Genomic DNA, 17,764 nt, shown 5'->3' on the forward strand with positions numbered 1-17,764 from the left:
GGCAGTATTTCCAAATCACCTGCTGTCAAACCTCATGTGTTTCAAGGAGACCCCTGGCTCACTGGTTCTGGTTTGTAGACATGCATCTGATTCCTGAGATAATGTCTCAGTCTTTGAAAAAGACTCTAAAACTCAAGTTCTAGATCTAATATCAATTTCTGATCTTCTTTTTTGTGTGTATTTATTTATTTATTTGGCTTCACCAGGTCTTAGTTGCAGCAAGCAGGATCTAGTTTGGTTCCCTGACTGGGGATTGAACCCCAGGCCACCTGCATTGGGAGCATGGAGGCTTAGCCACTGGACCGCCAGGGAAGTTCCAAATTTCTGATCTTTTAGGATACAGTAATAGAGAAAAAAGTTAAGAAAATAAAGAAGGATTAGAAAAAACACACAATAGCCTAGTATACTAGGGTTTAGGGGAAAAAAAGCCAAAAAAAAAAAAAAAAAAAGTGGGGGGAGAAAAAGCAAAAAAAAAAAAGCACAGATTTCCAGAAATGTAAGAAAGCACAGGAGAATGACTAGTTCAGAGTAGTTAGCAATTACTGAGCCTATAATTAAGGTCTAGCACTCTGCTAGGTACTTCATGTGCAGACTTTAAAATGAAATGGAAAGTTTCCTCGAGTAGACTCAGGCTCAAACCAGGAATTACATGGGCAAAAGCTCCAGATATTTACTAATTACAGTCCTGGTCCAAGGAAGACAGCTTTTTGCTTTTCATTTTAACAGCGTGCTGGGATCACGCAGGTGGCTTTCTGACGGGCTCACACTCACAATCTATGGTCCTAGACTGGTTGTGCGCTCCCAAGCAGGAAGCCCTGCCTCTGAGGCATCTCAGCACCTTCCAAAACCTCAGGCTCTGAGCCGCAGCCCTGACGACTCACAGCCCTGTGGCAGGGCACCTTTACAGACTGGTCTGATGTGGTAGGAGATCTCTGCCTCTACTCTGACCCCGCAAATCCTGTAACCACATCACAGTTAGGAAGCTAACTTAACCACCTAACAGATGAATGTGTTCATGATGTGGCCTGACCTTTGCCCTTCTTCCATGCTGCCCTCATTCCCACTTCCTTCTCCCTTCCACCCCAGCCCTCTTCCCCCACATCCACGCCATAGATTCTAAGCACACTGAGCTTCTTATAGTTTCCAAATGCAGCAACATCTTCACCTTGGGCTTTTGCACAAATTACTCTCTTTGGTTAGAATGCTGTCCTTCCCATACATCCTCCCCTACCCAGCAATCTTAAGATGTAACCTCCTCCAGGAAGCCTTTCCTGACTTCTCCCAGCCCCATCAAAACTGATCTAGGCATTCCTCTTAGGTATTCCCACAACCATCCCCCTTTATTGCTATCATAACAGCTATCATGTCATAGCAAAACTGTTTTGTCTCTCTGCTGTACCACAGAAAGAACATTAAGATGACAGTGATTATGCTTGTTTTGCTGTTGAACCCACATTGCTCGGGGCATAGTTGGCACTTAAACAGCTGCTGAATTGAATGCTGGTTGGCAGTGCCTCCTGAACACGTAATTGTGTATATTATATAATAATTACAGAGCAGTCAGCCATTTATTGTGGAGTCTTAGATTTTCTTCTTTTTCTCTCTTAAGATGAAAATTTCCAGAAAGAGAAAGGAAAATGAACCATTTTGAGCACTTAATCTATTTCAGGTACTGATCACATTACGCCCCTGAGAGCTGAGTATTATCATCTCCCAGCGCACTGAAGAGCAAAGGCAGGCTCAGAAGTGAAAGAGTCTGCTCAAAGCACAGAGCCAGTAAGTGTCAGAGCTGACACTCACACCCTCGATACCAGAGCCCGTGTCTCTCTCGTTACACCACTCTGCCTATATAATGCTCAGGGGCGACAACGGCTACCGCTCTGGGTCCACACTCACATTTGCTGTCAGCTGGGTGGTCAAAGCAGAAACTTTTTCTTGGGAGGCATCCAGTTCCCGCCGTAGTTTGCGGATCTAAAGATGACAAGGAACAGAGTTACTTGATTTGGGAGTCCACTTCCAGGATGAGCTGGGAGAAGGAACTGACCATAGTGAAAGACGAAATCCAACTAGCAAAATGTTCCTTACCTCTGACTGGCATTTTTCTTCTGGCTGTAAAGAAAAACATAGAAGAAATTAGACCAGTTGAGGAACAACTGGAGGGCCACACTTGGACACTTGCAGCAGTCTTAAAGATGCATTAGTTTCTTTTCCAATGAACTTCTCTAAATAAACCGGTTCAATTCATGTGACCAATCAGAAAGGCCAAATACAAAAAGTGTATTATTTTAAGAAATTAGGAAGAATTAGGAAATACTCTAGCTATGTTGGTTGTGAGGAGCCCCCTGCTTCCACGTGGAGATGACACGGAGACGGGGTGATGAGAAGGGGATAAGCCAGGGGAAGACTTGCCAGATTTAGCAAATTAAAAAAAAAAAAAAGAAAAAAAAGAACAGGGCACCCAGTTAGATTTTTTTTTCTTTTAGTTTAAATATGTTCCATGCAACAGTGAGAACACACTTATACTAAAAAATTATTTGTTGTTTACCTGGATTTCAAATTTAATTGGGCATTCTATATTTAATCTGGTAATCCTACCTGGGAGACAGGGAGGACAGCTCATAGGTTAATTCTGCCCCATTTTATTCCTCCCTCTCATCTCCCTAGGGCACTGAAGCAGAAACAGCAGCAGGGCAAGAAGGTTCCAGAAGTGAAGGGGACTGGGAGGCCCCATCAGCCAGCCTGAAGACTCCCCAGCTTATAAGAAGGAAGATGGCCGGCATGTTCCTGATGCTCCATCTGGAGCCCCCAGTTACCTGTGACCCTGGGGAGTAAGGACAAAGCCTGTAGACTCTCTTACTGGAAAAACATTCCATCCGGAGCCCTGGGTCTGTGGTGACACAGCAATCAACCAGCCAGAGACTATAAGCTACTTATCTCTTCCCATAGGGGGAGCCCATGTAGGTTGGGGGGAACCTATTGCAGGGGGAACCATTCTTTCTCTCTTCTGGAGTTCCTGTAGGGGCACATATAAGAAGAAACCCACAACCTCCAACACAGGCTTTCTTGGAAATGTTGTAAGTGTCCAATGGCCTTCTCTCCACCCGCCACATCTGTACTTTCTTGGGGTGGAGCAGCCAGGTAGGTGAGTGAAGATCAGTAAAGACTCTATTATGTCCTGAGTCCTCTATGTGTGTCCTAATCCAGTTTCACTAGTGGCAAACCCATTACTTTTAAAGATCAGCATCTGACTCTGGTGTCTCCTCCTGCCGGTTAGAACGCAGAGGGGTATGATTCATCAGGCCCTGCAGTTTCCTATACCCATCAGCTGGGACAAGTGGGTAGCTGGTCTGACCGCCCCTCACACCTTGCTCCCCACCTGTGATCTTGCCCCAGAAGGCCCTCTCTCCAGGCTGATTCCCAACAGCAGAAACTAATTTTTAGGTACACTGTGACCAAGTTAGTTAATCCTTGCAGTGACTCCACAAAGTAGGATGGTATTCCTTTTGAGGTTCAGAGAGGTTAGGTATCTTGCCTAAAGTCACACAGCTGGACAATCTCCTTATCTAAGACATGCTTTCAGAAGGTTGGGAGATGTCCTCACTGCTTACTCTTCCCTCTCTGATACTACTCAGCCATCCCTCTTTGTCTGCCTGCCTGCCTGTCCATCAATTCATCCCCACCACCACTACCTATCAAATATTTACTGATTTCCAACTATGTGTCAAGCACCGTTTTAATAATCTGGGATACAGCTATGAACATGACCAAGTCCCTCATGTCTCATGTTGTTTACATTCTGGTAATAATAAGTAGCATTTTATTAAACACTTACTATATGGCAAAGACAGTTCTAAGCACTTGACATTTATTATTCATTGAATGCTCATAACAACCCTTTGAGAAGGTACTAATATAATTTGCCCATGGGTGACAGCTGATAAGTGGTAGAACTGGGATTGGATCCAAGGTAGTCTGGCTCCAGAGCCTATGATCTTAACCAGCACATACTCCTGGCTCTTTGACTATAGTGACATTCTCCTGGAGGCCTTCCAGAAATAAGGCCCTGGCTTCTGAGTCTGATCCAAAGGAGAAAAGTGAATAGTGATAACGTCACAGCTATCTAACATTTGGGAGGCGAGTGGGAGGTCTGTTAGCAGGCTGAACCATCCACAGAGGACCAGCCCTACTTCTAAGCACTTCTATCAGCAGAACTAATGCTCTTTACTCAGGCTGCTACCACTGTCTGTCCCTGTGCCCACTTGTCTCTGGGGTTGGGCCCAGGGTTCACAACAGCAGCCTGGAGAAATCGTGCGTTTTGTATCTTGCCCCCAGCTGCCACCGCATTAGTGTACATCTGGGAACTCGGAGTGAAGCTCTGGGTCTTGGAGCTTCCACTGAGCAGTTCCCCTGGGAACTCAGCTGCCGCTCCCTACTGACCAAGAAAGCAAGTCTAATGCCAGATGTGCCCTCCGCAATTTTTTTCTATTCTGAGAGCTGGCCATGACCTCTCTGTGGCATTTGTTTAGCATCAGGCTGTCTTTTCTTTCCTTTGTAATTAAAATTACAGGCAAATTTCAGCCAGAATGAACATTCTTGAGCATCTAAGAATTAGAGATTTTTGGGGGGGGGGGGGAGGGGCCGGGGGGGAAGCATGTTATCATTCAATAAGAGCCTTTAAAACACCAGGGTATTAAACAGACTCTTTGGTCTGAGTTGGTGGCAACATAACAGACTCCAAAGATTTCTTTCTAGACAACAAATACGAACTTGTTTACCTTAACATTTGCAAAGGCGCCTAAGCATCTGTTTCAGCATTTCATCATCATCAAGGAGCTAATAATAGATAAGGGACCACACACCACTGTTTGGTGGTAGCAGTCTGGTCAGACTTGAAGTTTTCCTTGGAATGAGCATCCCACTCCATCAATGAAAACATTCAAAGGTTAGACTATTTTTTTTTAAGTCTGCAAAAGCAACTTATATCCTCAGAGAAGGCTCATGGAAAGGACAGTACATGGGAACCCTTGACTCACTGACCTCAGAGACCACCTGGCCTAGCTCCCTGAGGCCAAGGGTAAAATGGAAAATAAGGAGGTAATTTGTCCAAAGTCATACAGTAAGAGAAAAAACTAGGGTTAGGCCTCAGGTCTCTTGCTATCCAGATAAACATGGAATTAAAAAGTATTAGTATTATTAGGTCTTTGGTAATTTGTGAATTTATATCAACTCCAAAAGGACAATTTCAAATTTCATGAAAACACCAGCTTCAGGTCCACACACCAGAACAAGAGCTACCGAAAGAGAGCCTGTGGCTGGAAGAACTCCCAATGGTTGGCATGAACGGCACGGAGGGGCAGCAGCCGGGAACTGCACGTGATAGCTTCCTGCCGTCGAATTCTCACAGGTGAAGAGCTCCTGTCCTTTTTGCTCTGAGGCTGGCTGATGCAGGCCAGCCCCTAAGTGTTGCTTTTCTGAGTGAAAAACGTGTGGACAGGAAACCCTGGGAAAACTTGGGGCTTCGGCACCAAAATGTCTGCTGCAGCAACACCACACCAAGCCTGTGGAACTGGAGTCCCACGTCCCCTGCCCCGTGCCTTCCACGCCTCTGGATTCTGCTTTCCGCAGCAGGCTACTATCCCCACCTCAGAGAGGAGGGGAGAGACCTCAGGGCTCAGCCCAGAGCCCAGCATGTACTTGGGGCCAGTAAACACTGTGCAGGAAGTGACTCCAGGTCTGCAAGTACCCTCTCTGGTACCCACGACACAGAGCTTCATTCTAGAGGGGAAGACTCAGAGGCCTCAACTGCTGACCGTTAGAAGGCCATCCTTGTGCTTTCCTGGATAATGGCTTGAATGACCCCTTTCCAAAGTTACTATATATAAAGCCTTTAAGATGAAAGCCCAGACTCTGATAACATTTCAGACAAGATGATGTAGCAGAGGAAAGAGGTTATTTTGGAGCTGGAGGAACAAGGTGGTAGGAACAGAAGAGAATGTTTCTAGGTCCTTCAACTCACACCACGTCAAGAACCACTGAAGTCTGTCTGCTCGCTGCATGCCCAAGAAGGAACAGTCAGGCCCTGGGCTCTTTAACTTGATTCTGGGATGGCCTTTAACTTACAAGGGGCTATCTACAGTTTGGCCCACAACATAGCCCAGATACCTGGCATTACCGAAATCTGAGTTATTAAAACATCTGTCCTTCATGGAATGAAGGTCTAAAGAACCCCCAATTTCCAATTAATCAAATGTTTTTTTCCTTTATATGAATTCCCGAATGAAAGTCTTTAAGATAAATAGTCACGCATATAGCTACAGAAAGCATCCTGAACAAATCCAGTACTACTTGGTCACATGTGGCTTTTTTTCAGTAGCCCTCTCACGGCTGACAGCTGTCACTTATGAGAGCTGCCTCTGTGCTGTGTGCATTCTATTCACTGCTTTACCTGCATTTTCTTATTTCATTCAAACCTGTTCTTTGAACACTATGTGCTAGGCCCAGTTCTAGGCACTAGGAATAAAACCAGAAAAAAGTCCTTGTCCTCCAGGAATTTATGTTGCAGTGAATAGTAATCTTCATATATTTAATTCTCAGTACAACTCCACAAAGTAGGGACTTCTATTCTTTCTACTTTACAGACAAAGAAACAGGGAGATACAAAGTTGAAAAAGCCATCTTGGCACTTCCTTGGTAGTCCAATAGTTAAAGAATCTGCCTTCCAATGCAGGAGAAGCGGGTTCGATCCCTGGCTGGGGAACTGGAATCTCACATGCCACGGAGCAACTATGATTGTGTGCCACCCTAGAGAGTCCATGTGCCACAACGAAAGATCCTGAATGATGCATGCCATAACTAAGACCCCATGCAGTCAAATAAGTGAGTAAATATTTTTTTAAAAAAAGAAAGAAAAAACAGTAGAAGGAATCTCATACATTCTAACCAGTTACTACCTGAAGCACAATGCCACTTTAACAAAAGTCAGCCTCTGATTTATTGGTTGGTACATTATAATCAATAGCTGTTTGTAAATTTCAAATTGTGTTCCCTAACTAATTGATCCCCTTATGATGGAAATACTTTCTCTAGGAGACATGCTTATATTTTATTTTGACACACATAGCCATACAGCATTGATTTATACTCACTGTAGAATAAATTGATGACGTGCTGGAAACCAAGGAGAGTGAGGATCCATGAACTATGAGAAAAAGAAAAAGAAAAGGTCAATTGTACAGCTGGCTACTAGGCAGCCCGAAAGTGGAAGGGAAGGAGAAACTAGGCATCAGAAGACACACCAGGCTTGGAGCAACAACCTCACCGTGACCCAACCTTGTCTGGTTCGGTGATAGGTCAAAGTCAAGTAAGGAATAATTTTCTATGGGAGTCATTTTTCTGTTGGCACATTTTATTTCCTACAACCTTCTAAATACTTTCCCCTTCTGACTATCAAAATAATACATAATTAATAAGTTAAATGTTTCAAGTACAGAGAAGTGTTAAGAAGCATATTCACTGCCATCAATTGTGTGACTCAGTTCTATTACCCAGAGGCAAGTGCTACCTGCTTTGTTCCAGCAGATTTTATCCCTTTCTTTTTCCTTATGTGTCCCTTAAGGTTAAAATTGTGTGGCAAATGTATTTTATATTTTGCTAGCATCCGTCCTTTGTACAAGAAAAAAGATGATGAGCTGACTATTCTGAATATAAGAGGCTGGCTGTTGGCTACAGTAAATTCATTCAAGATGATCATGTAGTAGAACATTGGTTAGAAAACATATCCACTGAAACTTAGGTTCTTCCTCTGATTTTTGTCATGTTTACAAAGTGTCCTCTTCCTTGTTTGTGACTGGACTTTGGGACTTAGAACCATCCTGTACTTTCCTCCTTCACCTCCTGCCCCCCACGCTCCCCTCTGCCCCAAGCCATGGAAACATTTTATTATCTGTTTTCATATAATTTTAAGCCACGGTCTTTATCAGGACTAGGTATTCTGGCTGACTTCTCTTCTTGGAAACCAGACTCTTTAATGACATTTTCCTAGTAATCTCCCAAAAAACTGCCTGAAAGATAGAAATATGCCTGTGGAGAAATCACAGACCTTTGCATTGGTCACAGGCTCCCTGATCAGGAGTGGAATGGCCCTCCCCTCCCCACCACACTGCACTCTCACCTGTGATCTGAGAGTGGGAAGCTGGGGAGGAGCGCACATGTACTAAACAGCTTTCACTTCCCACCCAAGGAGTGACCTCAACTCGGATCGGCGGTCAGCGGAAGCTACCTGCCCACAGATGTCTCATGAACGGCTGCGCCAACCTCCCTGGTGCCTCCACAATGTATTCCCAATAAACGTCCCGATCCCCAGCCTTCCTTCAGGCTCTCCTATCACACTCTGAATCCTGCCCAGCTCCCTCACGCATGACCTGTGAAGTTCTTTGCCATCTCACAGTCTCTTCCAGGGCAGCTCCCTTGGTTTAGGAAGTTTCCCATCCCTGCCCATTCAGATCTCCAGCAGAATCAGCTCAAATGTCATCTTCTCAGGAACCCAACCTCATTTCCCAGAAGGCCACCAGGGCAGCCTCCTCTCTCCTTGGACTACACAGATCCTGGGCTTGCACTTCTGGTCCTCTCCTCTCTCAGAAGTTGCCAGCTGCCCTAAGGCCGTCCCTGCATTGCTACTTACATCCACCCTCCTCAGCAATGCCTGGGGTTCTAGATCTTTCCCTCTATTCTTCCTCCATCTATCATTTACCTGGCCTGTGCCCATAAAAAGTCAATTTAAGGTGTTAATGGCCAATAATGGCTTTCAGTGTTAATATGTCCACACATTAAAATAAGTCTCTCATGCCCCAACCTAGTGGTCTAATGATCCAAAAGGGTAAGTTACTTTAGCCCCATGACACAGACACTAGGGGGGAAATGACAGTGGAGGCCAAGTTGGAGGAAGAGATATGAGTAGCATGGAGCCGCCCTTCCATCACACTGCCCTGCCAGACGCTGGCTCCAGAGGCCTGCACAGGGCTTCTGTGTGGACTTTGGCTGCTGAAAAATGGAAGTCTGTCTCTTATTTCTCTCCCTCATACACATGGATTCACTGACACTGCCTTCAGCAACATCTCAGGGCAAGCTTGGGGCCGCACGCAGAGAGAGGCACATCTGGCAGGCTTCGGGTAGAGGTAATTATTTTTCTCTATAATTAACTCCTCTTACTCATAACTAGTAACAGCAAGGCTGTGGTCCGAAGGAAGAGTCCTTGCTTTCCAGATCAACCCTGAGCTGAGTGTGGCTGCCTGAATCACTGCAGCTGGCTCTCCTTCAAGTACGCTGAGCCAAGGCAGAGCCTGGGTTATGCGGCTGGGATACTTCTGGACAACAAAACGCACACAAGACTTAAAAAGCCCACAGCAGCAGAGGCATGCCCTGCAGCTTCCTCCCTAGACCTATACTTCCCAAAATCTGAAGGTACAAGGAACCAGAGAATATCTAGGCTACCTCTGCCACCGACTATCTGAAACCCAGAGAGGGTAAGCGACCCGTGTAAGGTCCTACAGCATTCAGGAACAGGATCTGCGGACCAGAAATCTGGAGATGGCTTTGCCCTTGAGTGACCTCATTTACTGGTTTCTGAGGTTTACTTGTCTGTTTTTGGTAAAGCCTTCTGGTATATTTAGAATGGTTTCCTAAAGCCCTCATTCAATCTACACAGGCACAAGCTGGGACTAAGCAAGCACACAGAGTGTGTTTGAGAAGAATGTGACTTCACCCCAACCTAAAGGACAGATAGGAGTGAAATCACATGATGGAATGACAACTGGGCATATTCTAGCCAACAAAGCAAACAAGAGCCTCTGCTGTCACACTTGGGCATCACACATATATATATAATGTACATATTCAGCTTCATACTAATCAAAGCACTCTCACTTATACTACTGTTTGAAGTGATCCTCAACATTACAGAGAATGTGTAGGTAATATTCCCAGTAGGGCAGGAATTTCCACCCCTAATGAACGCAGGAGTAAACTACGGTCCAGAGGGGTTAAGAGATGTGGTCAAGCACACACAGGTAGTCAGGAGTGGAGAGAGAACACGAATCTGGCCATCGCACTCTAGATCCCCCTCTGCTACTGGGGGCTGTGGAAGGAGTCAGTGAGATGAGATGCGGTTCTCGTGGCTACTGGGCCACCCTCTCAACCAGCTAAGAAAGCATAACTGAGACCACACTGATGAAGGTTCATGTAAGAGAGCCCAGCTATGGCCAAGGAAAAGTGTAAAGTAGGATTGAACAGAAAAAACAGAGGGCTCAGAGTTCAGGAGTTCAGGACCTAGTAGTCTGGGCTGCAGAAAGTCCCCAAGTCACTTCTGTTCAATTTTGCCATAAACAAAACAGGGTTGAAATGGCCCACGGGGAGAAGGATAAAACAAAACACACAACTGTTACAGTAGCTACCACTGACTGAGTACTTACTAAAAACCCCTTTCAAAGTCACTCTACCAAATGCCTTCCAGGATTTATGTCACCTCATCTTCATGTCAGTCCTCTGAAGTAGGTACAATTATTTTCCACATTTTAGTGAACAGGAAATAGGCTGACCAAAGCAAGTCCCTTACCTAAAGTCACTGTGCTAACAGTGGAGGTACCAGGACTTGAATCCAAGTGTAACTCAGGGGCGAGAAGCACAGGAGAGCTGCAATACAGGATTTATTTACTAATAAGTGGCTTTGTCTCTGTGGGCTCCAGATAAACTGGTTTAGACTGCACCAGTTCTTAGGGATGATTGGTAAAGTTCTGGATTTTTTTTTACTCCAAAGACATTCATTTGAAAAATGCCTCAAGCCTCTCTCTAAAGTTCGCTATTAAAGCTGACTTGAAGATTGCATAATGTGCCTGATGGAAATTAATTTACCTGAAATAACTTTGAAAGGTTGCACCTGGGCCATGCTTGTACTCATCTACATATTTATAACTTTTATTTCCTTCAAAAGGCAAAGTGTTAATTAAATCCTACAAAAACCTCACACAAGGACTTGTGCTAATTCTTCCTAAATTTCTATTAATATTTGCTTTCTGGCATATGATATACCTAACTGCCTCTTATGAGGAGGTTCTATTTGGTTCAAACATGAGATATGAATTTTTTTCCCAGATGTTTCTGCAACACCAGGAGTTTATATATTCAAGAGGTGGGGAAAAAGTCTTCAGCCAGTGGAATTAAAAACACCTAACTGCATGAGCCCTATTTTGCTTTTGTAATTTAACAGCTTTGGAAGAAATATAATCAATCTGATATCAAATTTCCCAAAATAGACATCGACAACAGCCCCTACTCCTTCTCCCTGAATTTGACTTTACCTCTGCATGTGAGTTCCACGTCACCATGAATCATCAGGGTTTACAAAAGTCTAGACACTGCTTGTGGGCAAGCCCTTTTTATCAATGTCACTTTAACATCCCAGATATCCCACAGTTGTGCTGCCTGACAGCAGCTTGATTCCAGATGGAATAAATAAAAGCCATCTGATGATGACACTGTAATGGTCCTGGACCTTTTATGAGATGAAGTGCGCTTGTTTGGACAAGCTGCAGGACGGAACACTGTTCACTCAGCTACATACAGGACAGAGCAGATGAAGAGGGCACATTCCAGACTCGAGTCATCATCAGGAGGGTGGGGAAATGCTTCGTGGCCATGCTCTGCTCGCCCACTCAGCAGAAAAAAGTTCAAGACAAACGACCTACTCCTTCACCTTAGGATCAACATGCCCTCCTCTATGCTCTGAGTGGTTAAAGCACTGATTTCTAGCTCTTAAATCCAGCAAAACATTCTCAGTGACTCAGGCTCCACTCCTCCTTAATCCACCATCCCAGTGGGTTCCCATATATGGATTTACAGACTAGTTAGTGTCTGATCCCTGGATGCCACTGGATGCAAACGATACAATCAGAGTGGAGAGAACGAAGGAAGATCAACCAGGGGGCAAGTGCTCTGTAACTAAACTCTAAAACTTTTGTTAAAAAGAACCCTGGGCAGAGCAGAGACCAACGTCCTGCATTTCTCCCCCTCTGGACTTATTTAGGCATTTCCTCAACAACCACAACTTCATTTGTTCTACCTGGAGGACGCTGGGCACATTCTCCCACTCTCACAGGGGCTAGGAGCAGAGGGATGCGCCTATGACTCCCCTCTCCATTCTGTCGCTGGCAAAGAAGGTACAGCCAGGGCTAGGGCTCTCAGCCTCGTTTGGCCCTCCTCTGGCTGGGGACTTTCAGCTGCCAGGACATCAATGCTGAAGCTGAGTGTTCAGGCTACGACAGGTACTAGCAGTATTGGATTAACATTTATAAATATATATTCTTGTTTAACTCTCAGAATTTCAGGACCCAGGTACTCCTAATTTTTATCAGTGAAAATACAAAGACACAGAGAGGTGAAGTTAATTTGTCCAAGATCATATACCTAAGACGTAGTGGAGCTGGAATTCAAACCCCAGTAGTATTACCCCATGTCCTTAACCATGTTCATCACTGGTAAGACACCAGGGATGATAAGACACAAGTATATTATCAACTTCACCTTTGCTTTTTGAGAGGCGGGTGGGGGGACGTGCCTGACATTTTGGCTGCTGACTCCCCTAACTCACACCTTGCCTGAAGGAAGAAGAAAAATGATTTGAAGTAGGAAGATGGCTGATGAAGGTGCCCACAGTAGTTTTCTCCCCCAAATTCTGATTAAATCGAACAAAACATAAAAATCCTACCCCAAATATTCCCAGTTAGCAAGCAAAGAAGGAAAAGGGCAAAACTGAATGCAACAAACTTAAAAAAAAAAAACTGGTGCTTGAGAAAAGAGATAGAAGATTCTGGAGAGAAGTGGAGAAGTATGGCAGCCCACAGCTCCCCAAAGTGATCCAGGTGTGTCGGCACAGAAAAATGAACTTTCTTGTAACTGGTGTTGCCAAGATGGTGCGCCAGCAGCTGAGCCAGAGCCTCACAGTGGAACTCAGTCAACTCCAGGGCTCACCAGGGTTTTGTCAGCAGCCTCTTCCCTAAAGACCTGCAAGGTTAACTGAGAGTCAGACCCTACTGTTCAGATCTCCCCAGCTCAAGTGGGTGACTTGGAAACTCAGGTGGGTGGGCTCTTGCATTGACGACGCGAATTCAGCCTAGAGGACCGCTAACCACTCTGCACGCCAGGAAAGAGGGTGAACCTCCTGGCTTGCTTACCTTCCTCAAACCCATCCCGGAATGAGCCTGAGCGGCTCATGGTTCTGCTCTTCTCGTCCAGGGACATGGAGCTGTTGCGGAAGCGGGTGTCGGTGTACGGGTCATACTGCCCATCGGCATTGGAGAGGCTGTGGGTCCTCAGCATGGTCGGGTTGGACAAGCTCATCTGGGTGACGGTGGTGGGACTCGCTGCAAGGAAAGGAGTCAGTCAAAAGGTTGGAGGCTCATGTCCCTAAAGGGGATGGAGAGGAGGCTGCTGACGATTGGCCATCTCTGGCCCCGTCAACTCCTCTCCCTTTGTCTGTTTTCTCAAAGGTAGTCACATCAGCATTTGAGAAACACACTTAGAGCTAAAAATAAGGGAGGAAAGGTGGGTCAGTTCCAAAGCAAGGCTCCGGGCCCCAGCTTTCCCACTTGGCACGTTCAGACAAGCTAGTGTCACCTCCCAGCCATGAGCTAATTACTCTCTGGGCTCATCTGGAACAATTCTCTCTAAAGCCAAAAGCCCAAAATAGTTCAGCTGGGCTTTTGATCAGATGGGAAGCATTTGTGCATGACAAGAAACTCTTGCTTCAAAGAGTTACAGCTGAGAAAAGAACAACAGGAACACAGGTCTCACTGTCTCTGATGGGGAGATTTCATAGTGGTGCCTGCAGAGCTTCAGTGCAAAGGGGGTGCATGTACTTTAGCTGAAACTGGCTTTCTTATTAAACTCCTGTCCACTCAGTAATGTAAAATAGTTTAGAAGTGCATTCGGTTCATTAAAAATGAAGAGTTAAGCCTTCCTTGATTAGAAGTCCTTAAAGACTGAGTTTCTTATTCACAATAATCAGAAAAGGCTGCCTCTCTGAAGAATGAGATGAGACTGGAAAAAATACTTCCCTCTGTATCCATCTTGGAAGGCTCAGCTCTCATCCTGCCACCTCCATGTAACCTTCTTCAGTCATTCAAGCCAGGACTAGTCCTTCCTTTCTCTCTGTATAATACTTGCTATTAGATCACATTCAGTTTTTACATGATTTCACATAAAACTTTGTGAACTATTCTCATTTACCTGTTGATGAGTCTGTGTGGGTGTCTGCCTTTCTAAAAAATCATCCGTTGACATGCCAGCAGGGACTGTGTTACAAATTCTTTTCCTTTCCTCATTGTGCCAGTCAAAGCCTTATGTCACCAGTAGGCACTTCCAAGAATACTCATTCAATCAAAACTTGATCTTTATTTCCGGTTTAATAAAGCAAGGAGGATGACCAAATATGGGATATGCTGTGGAACGTACTTCTTCAGAGATATTAGAATACATGCTTTTCATTCCATGGATAGTCTGCCCTACCTACATCAACCATGTAGAGAAAATAACTGGTAGAGAAGCAAGAAACCTTTCTCTTTCCTTTTGGTATCAATTGCCTGTAATCAAACTTCACTGCTGAGGGCTGATCAGATACTGAGAGCTACATGACCACATGTCTCTCAAAATGCAAGATAACCTCTTCCCAAGGTGCCGATCAGCATCGTTAAATGCCAAGTGGCTACTCACCCAGCTGAGAAAAGTTGAATCTTGTTCCAGAAGGAGAAGTTACACTGGAGCCAGAGGAGAAAGGGGAGTTGGCGGTGGTGTCCTGCAAGCCTCCTGCAGAGTGGGACCGTAACCATTCTTTTGCGTCTTCTTGTGTGCGGAGCTGGGAGGTGGGGGTGTACCTGGACAGACAGAAATCAGGCTGGGATTAACTAGGAACAGCGTTCATGAGAATGAGCGTCCTGGAGCGGATAATAAACATATAAAAAGAAAATGGATAGCCAAACATGTAAGAAGAAAGTCTGAGGTTTGAAAAATCAGATGGCTACACATTCTGCAACTCACAGATTTTCTCCAAACCTTTCTGGCTACTTGGCTGTCTTTGGGGTAAACGGCAGTTCCTAAAGGGAACTACATAAAGGGGACGAGATTGGTAAATGCTCAAAGAGCCATCCCTGGGCGTATCTGTAACATGTTGATTCATGACGATGTCATTTCAAAGCCCCCACCTTGACAGGACTGAGGCAATGAAACCAGCTGCTGTCAGAGCTTTGAGGAAGTTTTAATTAGATAGCTCCTGGCATCTGCATTCTGAAGCGCAAATAAGCGGCCATGAATCACAGAGAATCAGAAAGCAGACACGGAGCAGAAGGTGTGAGACCAACATTGACAGCAGCGGCTGTAATCTGGCAGAAAAGCGTCTTCAGAAGGGGACCCCAAATCACTGGGTCTCACACGAGGCCCACCTCCTCGTTGCTTCTGAAACGAATTTGGTCATGATTTACTGAATGTCTCCAACACGCCGGGTGCCTTCAGAGACATTATCTCGCTGAAGCCTGAGACTCGCCCAGCAAAGCAGGTGCTATTATTCCCGTTTTACCGAGGTGTCAATCCATATGCGCCTGGTCCCCAAACCCATGCTCTCTTCATTATGCCCACAGGCAGCATCTCAAATGTCCAAAGTGCCCAAGTGACCAGAGTGCTCTGGACTTATAGACAGATTCTGGTGGGATGACTACCGGATATGTGTGTATACAGAGTGGGTGAGCCAGAAAGGGAGCCCCAGTGAGAATTCAGAATATAGACATGGTTGTTCCTTAATGTTTTTACTAGATTGGACTTTCCAGGTCCCATTAATTGGCTGAGGATACCATGTCACATATCTCCATTCTGAGTTAAGAAAAAAAAAAACAAAACAATTTTTAAAAGCTAGAGTTACATAATTTTATAGGATAGATCTGCTCCGGAAATATACGCAGGATTATGAAATGCTAATATTCAGAAGTGAGCTTCCACATGAAGCAACAGTGGGGCATCAAGGTCAAACTCACGTGAAGAGTGGATATGATTTAAACACTAGCCCGAGTGCCAACAAGTAGCTCTCACAGGCATGATGAAAACTGTTAAATACAACAGGCCTTGCCAGCTTCCCCCTCGAAGGCCACAGGCTGAACCTTCCTCCCTCGGGAGGCCTGCTGGGGAGTTTACAATACTTCTTAGGTTCTTAGATTTGGCTGCACTTGGAGCTCCTGTTGAAAGGAAGCATTGATACCTACCTTCCATTACTGGTCAAAACGCTCTCAGCCTTAAGAGCTGCTGGATATTAACTACCGACATACATGACAGCAATGAAACATTTCATTCCAACTTCCATGTTTTGCGAAAGCTCTTAATGCTTAGTGCAGGGTGAAGCTGATGCTACAAAGAACGAGGTGCGTAGAGAGCGAGAGAAATGACAGCTGCAACCACATGACATTAAGATCACGGGACAGGCGGTGGGACTGAAGTTCTTCTGGGTGGTAAAGTGAGGTGAACGGCGTGAGCAGTGGTGACTTATAGCATCTTGTTACACCAGGACCAGAGTCAAAAATGAGCCATCACTTATAGTGAATGAGAGGACACTCCCTCTTGGAAAGAAAGTCTTTTCTTTCTTTACATTAAAAAAAAGATCACCCCATATCTTGTGGAGCATTGAAAACTGGCCTGGTTTTTTATTAGAATATTCAGACAAGTGCAAAGCATTTGTCCTTAGCAACTTTCTATGGGCCAAAAAGTCAGAAATCCTCAAACTGCAGGTGGGGAGGGAGGGGAATATTTCTCTCCTTTGCTCATGTCCTGGCTGACAAATCAACATGCTACAAGTCATATCCTTTCTCTCAGAAGACAGCCCGTGGATGGAATGGTCATGGCGAAGTGATCAGCGATTAAACCCACTGGCCCCAGAAGTAGCAGTAACTGCTCTCCGGGTATGCTCAGGGATGGTTGTCATGAGATGGTTTGACCACAGTAAGCCCGAAAGAGCACAGCCCCTGCTCAAGCAAAAGAAGCCAACAAATGGAGAGATGAGAACAAGAGGGTTGCAGGGAGAGCCATAGTCCACAGGGTCCTGCCGCATGGGCCAAAGCGGGGGCCCCCAGCCCACCCGCACCCTGATCAGCCATGAGCGAGTCACACAGCCAAGCCCCAGAGCCACAGCAGATGGCACGGATGCAAGGAGGAAACACAGATACCTGAGTCCTTTTTTAGGCAAAGTGTTCCTATCAAGGTGCGGGTCACTGTAGGAAAGTTAAAACAAACGTGAGAACCTCGGAGAAGCACAGGGAGGGCAGGCAGCGTGAGGTGGGAAAGGCTCAGGGGGGCCAAGAGATCTGGAGGAAGAGACTCACTTCACCGGGGAGAAGTCCACTGCATGCAACACAGCCACAGCGACAAAGGAAACCGAGGCCCGTGCTCACACCTGGGCGCCTCCAACCCCGGCACCAGGGGGCCCGAGCCACTCGGCCCCGACTGCTCCTTCCTTTTCCACAGGTTCAGAGCCGAACCCAGGGGCTGCCCCCACCTTGAAGCAGTGCCCACGCCTTCCTCGGCCCGTCGCCCATCGGTACCGCCAGCGCTTAGGGCTCCCTGCACCCGTCACCACTCTGGCCCACCCCCAGATGCCTCCGGTGATGACTTCAAGTGAAAGAAGGGACTTGGATGGTTTCAAGAGGCCAGCAGTCTGCATATTTGGAATTCATCTGTAACA

The 17,764-nt window shown here is 45.7% G+C and overlaps 1 protein-coding gene across 8 annotated transcripts in view; it reads right to left on the reverse strand.

Annotated features, from left to right (window-relative positions):
- NAV2 (neuron navigator 2) overlaps window positions 1-17,764 on the reverse strand; it is a 423,973-nt gene that overhangs the window by 45,882 nt on the left and 360,327 nt on the right. For 7 of the 8 annotated variants that reach the window (XM_002699081.7, XM_010820889.4, XM_005226774.5 and 4 more), the window contains 6 exons: window positions 17,250-17,294; window positions 14,761-14,921; window positions 13,224-13,412; window positions 7,146-7,198; window positions 2,086-2,109; window positions 1,897-1,971 (listed from right to left, as the gene is read on the reverse strand). In XM_002699081.7, the coding sequence (XP_002699127.1) occupies window positions 1,897-1,971; window positions 2,086-2,109; window positions 7,146-7,198; window positions 13,224-13,412; window positions 14,761-14,921; window positions 17,250-17,294 (547 nt within the window). The remainder of the gene's footprint in view (window positions 1-1,896; window positions 1,972-2,085; window positions 2,110-7,145; window positions 7,199-13,223; window positions 13,413-14,760; window positions 14,922-17,249; window positions 17,295-17,764) is intronic. The other variant, XM_059883049.1, reaches the window with a different exon arrangement.

The sequence above is a fragment of the Bos taurus genome, chromosome 29 (assembly GCF_002263795.3).
Source record: "Bos taurus isolate L1 Dominette 01449 registration number 42190680 breed Hereford chromosome 29, ARS-UCD2.0, whole genome shotgun sequence".
NCBI classification, from domain to species: Eukaryota; Metazoa; Chordata; class Mammalia; order Artiodactyla; family Bovidae; genus Bos; species Bos taurus.